This window comes from Pristiophorus japonicus, chromosome 20 (genome assembly GCF_044704955.1).
Source record: "Pristiophorus japonicus isolate sPriJap1 chromosome 20, sPriJap1.hap1, whole genome shotgun sequence".
Classification (NCBI taxonomy): Eukaryota; Metazoa; Chordata; class Chondrichthyes; family Pristiophoridae; genus Pristiophorus; species Pristiophorus japonicus.
Genome location: NC_091996.1, coordinates 22,725,923 through 22,733,957, shown reverse-complemented (window position 1 = coordinate 22,733,957; position 8,035 = coordinate 22,725,923). Strand labels below are relative to the sequence as shown.

The window sequence follows — 8,035 nt, the reverse complement described above, 5'->3', positions numbered from 1 at the left end:
AGCGAACCCAGGGATTGGGAGAAATTTAGAACTCAGCAGAGGAGGACAAAGGGTTTGATTAGGGCAGGGAAAATAGAGTACGAGAGGAAGTTGCAGGGAACATTAAGACGCACTGCAAAAGCTTCTATTGATATGTAAAGAGAAAAAAGTTAGTAAAGACAAACGTAGGTCCCCTGCAGTCAGAATCAGGGGAAATCATAACGGGGAACAAAAAAATGGCAGACCAATTGAACAAGTACTTTGGTTCGGTATTCACTAAGGAGGACCCGGATATAAAAGGGGTCAGAGGGTCTAGTAAGAAGGAGGAACTGAGGGAAATCCTTATTAGTTGGGAAATTGTGTTGGGGAAATTGATGGGATTGAAGGCCGATAAATCCCCAGGGCCTGATGAACTTCATCCCAGAGTACTTAAGGAGGTGGCCTTGGAAATAGCGGATGCATTGACAGTCATTTTCCAACATTCCATTGACTCTGGATCAGTTCCTATGGAGTGGAGGGTAGCCAATGTAACCCCACTTTTTAAAAAAGGAGGGAGAGAGAAAACAGGGAATTATAGACCGGTCAGTCCGACATCGGTAGTGGGTAAAATGATGGAATCAATTATTAAGGATGTCATAGCAGCGCATTTGGAAAGAGGTGACATGATAGGTGCAAGTCAGCATGGATTTGTGAAAGGGAAATCATGCTTGACAAATCTTCTGGAATTTTTTGAGGATGTTTGCAGTAGAGTGGACAAGGGAGAACCAGTTGATGTGGTGTATTTGGACTTTCAGAAGGCTTTCGACAAGGTCCCACACAAGAGATTAATGTGCAAAGTTAAAGCACATGGGATTGGGGATAGTGTGCTGATGTGGATTGAGAACTAGTTGGCAGACAGGAAGCAAAGAGTAGGAGTAAATGGGTACTTTTCAGAATGGCAGGCAGTGACTAGTGGGATACCGCAAGGTTCTGTGCTGGGGCCCCAGCTGTTTACACTGTACATTAATGATTTAGATGAGGGGATTAAATGTAGTATCTCCAAATTTGCGGATGACTCTAAATTGGGTGGCAGTGTGAGCTGCGAGGAGGATGCTATGAGGCTGCAGAGTGACTTGGATAGGTTAGGTGAGTGGGCAAATGCATGACAGATGAAGTATAATGTGGATAAATGTGAGGTTATCCACTTTGGTGGTAAAATCAGAGAGACAGACTAATATCTGAATGGTGACAGATTAGGAAAAGGGGAGGTGCAACTGTAAATGTAGATTCTTTTCCTCAATCTGGTTCAGTAAAATTACTGAGTCGAATACCTATTGTGCTTTAAACAAAGCAGTCTTTATTTTACCGGCCGGCAAGACTTATCATACAGAAGATATACTCTCTCGATAGAGCGTACACACTCCCTACGGATAAGTGACGTTACATTGTCAAGGCACGATGGTTATACATTTTCGGCAAAAGATAACAAGATAGGGTTAGAGTGACATCCCAGCTCAGCCCATCTCTTTTGATCCCTCCTTCCCTTTGTCCACTCATAAGCCGACCCAAGCATGGTCCGATTTTAAACAAAGACCTTCTGTCAATGTTTCAGGTTAATAACATGATTTAATAAGACCTTGAGGTTTTTCTGCAAGCTGTGGGTTTTGTTTCAATATGTGTTAGTGTTGTAACATTTCGCAGTCTCGAGTCTGAGATGTCATGGCTATTCCTTCATGAATTGTTTGTTAGCTTATACTGTCCCTATACAATTCCCACGTTCTCAACTTCAATGTCTCTATACATTTTTAAACATTCACATTCCCTCCTTTTATCATTCCATGATAACACTTAGGATCATTCTAGGAGTAAAATGTATAGGGAATGTGAACACACCCAACATCCAGAAAAGTTCCCATTTTGCGCATAAACATAAGACATGTAGCTCTCGTCTCTGTCTCCCCTTCCATGCGCCGAAACTGTCATATATCAACACTATTATACAGACTGTGGCATACAGACAGTTTCATCTTATGGCTCAGGATTCAGATAAATAGTCCAATTATTTTTCTGATTAAAAGAGTTCAGTTTTCCCGTCTCTCTTCTCAGGTCACCGTCGGTGTAGCTGGCTGTCTATCACTACGGGTAAAAGTTCAAACTGGTCCACGTTCCAATTAGGATGCCAACGGCCTTGTTCAGCGATGGAGAAGAGGAAGTCTGGAACAGAAACAGGAATTAGAATAACCAGCAAAATAGGTTCGTTAGGGGGTGGTGAGCTTGCAGTGGTGCAGGTGAACCCAGGCACTTTTCCCCTCAACCTTGGCTGCAGTGGGGGTAGTGAGTAACACCTGAAAAGGCCCCTCCCATTGTGGCTCTAATCCCTTCCGAATCCATACTTCCCTGATGCCACGAGGGACAATTCGTGTAAAACTGGGAGGTCGAGGTGAGCATCTTGAACCTGGTTGTGAACTAGTCGCAGAGCCTGAGTCAGAGAAAGAACATAGGTGGTCATCAGTCGAGCTGAGATACCATATCTAGGAACAATTTCCCTCATTAACACCTTAACAACAGTTTGAGCCTTATTGTCCAGGGTAGGGTAGGCTTCAATCCATCTGCTAAACACATCTACTATTACTAACACATATTTGTAACACTGAACTTTTTGCAACTCAATGTAGTCCAACTGAAATGTCTCAAAGGGACCTTCGGGTAGGGGCGTTTTACCCCAATCACAGGGGACTCCCTTCCCTGGATTATGTTGCTGGCAAACCAGGCAACGACTACTGATGTTCTGGGTGAGCGCCTGGAGTCTAGGGTGCCACCAAGTAGCCAAAAGTGTGTCACTCGTGGTCCTTGCTCCACAATGAGTAGCAAAATGCATACATTCAATAACCCATAGAGCCAACTTGTCAGACATGCAAGTCTGTTCCGCGGGAGTGGTCCAGAGTTTAGAAACATTGTCATAAGTACATGCATAATATTTCCACAACAGTTTATCTTTTTCAGGAGCGTCCTCCTGTGCTTTTATAACATCTTGGATGGTTGGCATTGGTTTTTCCGAGGCTAACTTATCCTTCGCAGGATTTTTAGTCTGACTCATAATTTTGGGCACGAGAGGCCTGTTTGGCCTCTTGGTCAGCACAATGATTCCCTATATCAACCAGAGAATTTCCGGTAGTGTGGGCAGTACATTTGACAATGGCAATGCGTTTGGGGAACATGAGGGCTTGCAACGAATCAGACACTAGCTGTTTATGAGATACAAGTGATATACAAGGTCGACGTCACACCTGATTTGAACACCTATCCTCTATTTAATTCCCCATAAGCCTTACTTAATTCCCTGTGAGCCTAATTTTCCAAATTTGATTTCTTATGAGCCTTATTTAATTTCTTTTAGTCTCCAAATTTCCCTATCCTTTCGCGTCACTGCGCAGTTTAAATCCAATCAGTCAATGAAAGCCCTAATTTAATGGAGTTTTTCTGCCAACTGGACAGGAGTGATTTTTTTTTAGACTGCAGTGGAATTTTTCTCATAATTTAAAATCTCAGAACATTTTTTTTTTAGCACCTATTTAGTACGTTACTTTTTTTTTCTTTTCCATAACTAGAGAGAAGTCTGGCACGTAGGCTGTGGACTGCTTTTCGTTATCTCAATTGTTCCAGCCTCAAGGTCGTGTTATTTAATATAATATTTTTTCTGAATCCTTTTGAATCCATCTCAGTTGTTTTGCTGTGCCTTCTCTGAATGTTTTCTTTCGACAAGTAAGTGAGCATGTTAAATCCTTTTTTTTTTAACCACCGGGACCATGTAATTTTTTCTTTTTTTTTACTCAACAAACCTATCCTTTGTGCATTTCCTGGCTCCGTAACTTATCATCCTAATATACGTAATTCAATAAGGTTCACACTCTTAAACTTCCCACATACAGGACAACACTACGAAGGGTTAAAAAAAACATTCATTCTGTTTGAAAAAGTAGGTGGAGATAAAACAAACCACAACTCCCCGGCTTTTTTTTTACAGTAAAAATCACAGAAGCATTTCTCATTTAAACAGACGTTCACAAGAGTCTCTTTTCTTTCCTATTAATTTTTGGATACATGATTGATCATCTATCCCTATCTAGCTCTAACTATATCCTATCTTTCCAAGTCGCCGCTTGGTTTGCGTCATCGCGCAATTTCCCTATCTCTATCCCGATTCTAAGTTTGAAAGGTATTCACCAGATTGTCCTGAGAACCAGCGAGTGGCTAAACTTTGCTCAGACTTTTGAAACCGGGGGAAACTGGAGCAGTATTGAAATCATACTCACTCCAGTGGCCACTTTCCCCTCGTCTCGTCCAAGGCTAGTCTGGCTCTTAATTCGCAAGTTTTCGGCAGTCGTCCGTTGAGATCCCACTTCTGACACCAAATGTAAATGTAGATTCTTTTCCTCAATCTGGTTCAGTAAAATTACTGAGTCAAATACCTATTGTGCTTTAAACAAAGCAGTCTTTATTTTACCGGCCGGCAAGACTTATCAGACAGAAGATATACTCTCTCGATAGAGCGTACACACTCCCTACGGATTAGTGACGTTACATTGTCAAGGCACGATGGTTATACATTTTCGGCAAAAGATAACAAGATAGGGTTAGAGTGACATCCCAGCTCAGCCCATCTCTTTTGATCCCTCCTTCCCTTTGTCCACTCATAAGCCGACCCAAGCATGGTCCGATTTTAAACAAAGACCTTCTGTCAATGTTTCAGGTTAATAACATGATTTAATAAGACCTTGAGGTTTTTCTGCAAGCTGTGGGTTTTGTTTCAATATGTGTTAGTGTTGTAACATTTCGCAGTCTCGAGTCTGAGATGTCATGGCTATTCCTTCATGAATTGTTTGTTAGCTTATACTGTCCCTATACAATTCCCACGTTCTCAACTTCAATGTCTCTATACATTTTTAAACATTCACACAACGAGACCTAGGTGTCATGGTACATCAGTCATTGAAGGTTGGCATGCAGGTACAGCAGGCGGTTAAGAAAGCAAATGGCATGTTGGCCTTCATAGCGAGGGGATTTGAGTACAGGGGCAGGGAGGTGTTACTACAGTTGTACAGGGCCTTGGTGAGGCCACACCTGGAGTATTGTGTACAGTTTTGGTCTCCTAACATGAGGAAGGACATTCTTGCTATTGAGGGAGTGCAGCAAAGGTTCACCAGACTGATTCCCGGGATGGCGGGACTGACATATCAAGAAAGACTGGATCAACTGGGTTTGTATTCACTGGAGTTCAGAAGAATGATAGGGGATCTCATAGAAACGTTTACATTTCTGATGGGTTTAGACAGGTTAGATGCAGGAAGAATGTTCCCAATGTTGGGGAAGTCCAGAACCAGGGGTCACAGTCTAAGGATAAGGGGTAAGCCATTTAGGACCGAGATGAGGAGAAACTTCCTCACCCGGAGAGTGGTGAACCTGTGGAATTCTCTACCACAGAAAGTTGTTGAGGCCAATTCACTAAATATATTCAAAAAGGAGTTAGATGTAGTCCTTACTACTAGGGGGATCAAGGGGTATGGCGAGAAAGCCGGAATGGGGTACTGAAGTTGCATGTTCAACCATGAATTCATTGAATGGCGGTGCAGGCTCGAAGGGCCGAATGGCCTACTCCTGCACCTATTTTCTATGTTTCTATTAGGAGACCAAAACTGAACACAATATTCCAGGTGAGGTCTCACTAAGGCTCTGTACAACTGCAGTAAGACCTCCCTGCTCCTGTATTCAAATCCCCTAGCTATGAAGGCCAACATACCATTTGCCTTCTTAACCGCCTGCTGTACCTGCATGCCCACTTTCAGTGACTGATGAACCATGACACCCAGGTCTCGTTGCACCTCCCCTTTTCCTAATCTGCCGCCATTCAGATAATATTCTGCCTTCGTGTTTTTGCCCCCAAAGTGGATAACCTCACATTTATCCACATTATCCTGCATCTGCCTGTATTTGCCCACTTGCCCAACCTGTCCAAGTCACCCTGTAGTCTCTTAGCGTCCTCCTCATAGCTCACACCGCCACCCAGTTTAGTGTCATCAGCAAACTTGGAGATATTACACTCAATTCCATCATTTAAATCATTAATATATATTGTAAAGAACTGGGGTCTCAGCACTGAGCCCTGCGGCACTCCATTAGTCACTGCCTCCCATTCTGAAAAGGACCCGTTTATCCCGACTCTCTGCTTCCTATCTGCCGACCAGTTCTCTATCCACGTCAGTATATTACCCCCAATACCATGCGCTTTGATTTTGCACATCAATCTCTTGTGTGGGACCTTGTCAAAAGCCTTTTGAAAGTCCAAATACACCACATCCACTGGTTCTCCCTTGTCCACTCTACTAGTTACATCCGCAAAAAATTCCGGGAGGTCGTTGAGCTCTTCAAATCTCAACGCCGCGAGCATGACGAGGTCAGACGCAGGCAGCGGAAGGAGCGTGCGGCAAACCAACCCCACCCACCCCTTCCCTCGACGAATGTCTGTCCCACTTGTGACAGGGTCTGCGGCTCCCGTATTGGACTGTTCAGCCACCAAAGGACTCACTTTGGGAGTGGAAGCAAGTCTTCCTCGATTCCGAGGGACTGCCTATGATGATGATAAATACAAGTTGTTGTTATTGTTGCTCTGCCATTCAATAAGATTGTGGCTGATCTACCTCAAATCCACTTTCTCGCACTATCCCCATTGGTTCCCTTCGTGCCCAAAAATCTAGCGATCTCTTGAATATACCCAACAACTGAACCTCCACAGCTCTCTGGGGCAGAGCATTTCAAAGATGCCCTCTATATTCTATCTACCTCAACTCCACCTTCCCTCAATATGCAAAAATCTATCGATCTCTTGACTCGAATATAACTCAACGACTGAGCCTCCGCTGGGGCAGAGAATTCCAAAGACGCCCTCCATATATTCGAAGGTACGTTCTTCTTGATTTTGAAAAAATAAAGCCTTTCGCTTCCCCCCCTCCCCCCCCCGCTGTTGTGGGGGTGGTGGTAGTTGTTCCCTTCCATCTGGCGCCGTTGTTAGATCCCGGCTTCCGTGCGAGCCGTTGCGCTGTCAACCGCACGTAAACAATGGGAGCGGCGCAGCGCGAGCGCGGCGGGAGGGAGAGCGAGCTGGGCGGTGCGGCGCGCGGGCGGTTGGCAGTTTAAAGGGACGGAGAGCCGCGCAAGCGCGCGCTGCTGCTGCTGCTGCCTGAGCTCGAGCGCTATGAGTCAGCAGGTGGAGGAGAGCGAGCCAGAGCCTAGCCCCGAGCTCAGCCCCGGCCGCCGGCACACCGGCCTCGAGCGCTGGTGCGGCGGCGGCGGCGGAGGAGGCCGTCTCCCCGCGGCCGGGGCTCAGGCCAAGGAGAAGCCACCGCCGCCGTCCTCGCTGCCACTACCGCTGGCGGTGCGCCGAGCCTTGGCGTCGCTGAACAAAGAGGCGTCGCGGCGGTCCGAGGAGGGCAGCAGGCAGGGCCGCCAGAGGAAAAGCAAGCGCGTCGTCGCCGTGGACAGCTCCAAAGCCAAGACCTCGTCCGAGGCGCTGAAGATCTGCATCCAGCAGCTGAAGTGGAAGGAGGTAAGAGCGGCTCCAGTGACAGTTCGGCCGCCCGCTCGCTGTCTCATTTTGGTTCTTGTGGCTTTTTGTTGTTGTTGTTTGGCCTTCTCCTAAATCACTTGTCTGCAAGCCAGAATGTGCAAGTGCAGGGGTCGGAAGGTTTGAGCCCCAATCCAGCACATCATTCAGGCAGGCACTGTTTTTAAAAAAAAAATAATTGAGCTATATACGTGTGTCACTGGGCTGTCACCAACAGAAAAGAAAGACTTGCATTTATATAGCGCCTTTCACGACCACCGGAGCGCTTTGCAGCCAATGAAGTACTTTTGGAGTGTCGTCATTGTTGTAATGTAGGAAACGTGGCAGCCAAATTCCGCACAGCAAGCTCCCACAGGCAGCAGTGTGATAATGACCAGATAACCTGTTTTTATGTTAATTGAGGGATAAATATTGGCCAGGGCACTAAGGATAACTCCCCTGATCATCATCAAAATAGTG

At 45.6% G+C, this 8,035-nt stretch overlaps 1 protein-coding gene and 1 long non-coding RNA gene across 5 annotated transcripts in view; one reads left to right on the top strand and one right to left on the bottom strand.

Moving 5' to 3' along the window:
• Positions 1 to 1,292: 1,292 nt before the first annotated feature.
• Positions 1,293 to 4,948, bottom strand: LOC139232891 (uncharacterized). Of its 2 annotated transcripts, none has more exons than XR_011588094.1 (2): positions 4,183 to 4,948; positions 1,293 to 2,172 (listed from the first exon to the last, which is right to left on the bottom strand). It is a non-coding gene; the product is annotated as an uncharacterized lncRNA (long non-coding RNA). The 2 variants fall into 2 exon arrangements; XR_011588093.1 differs by having other exon boundaries at positions 4,272 to 4,948.
• Positions 4,949 to 7,061: 2,113 nt separating this feature from the next.
• Positions 7,062 to 8,035, top strand: part of ttll11 (tubulin tyrosine ligase-like family, member 11) — a 247,625-nt gene continuing 246,651 nt past the window's right edge. Inside the window, exon 1 of one of the 3 annotated variants that reach the window (XM_070862612.1) lies at positions 7,062 to 7,558. In XM_070862612.1, coding sequence (XP_070718713.1) covers positions 7,208 to 7,558 — 351 coding nt within the window. In that variant the 5' untranslated portion in view covers positions 7,062 to 7,207. The remainder of the gene's footprint in view (positions 7,559 to 8,035) is intronic. The other 2 variants (XM_070862616.1, XM_070862611.1) reach the window with 2 other exon arrangements.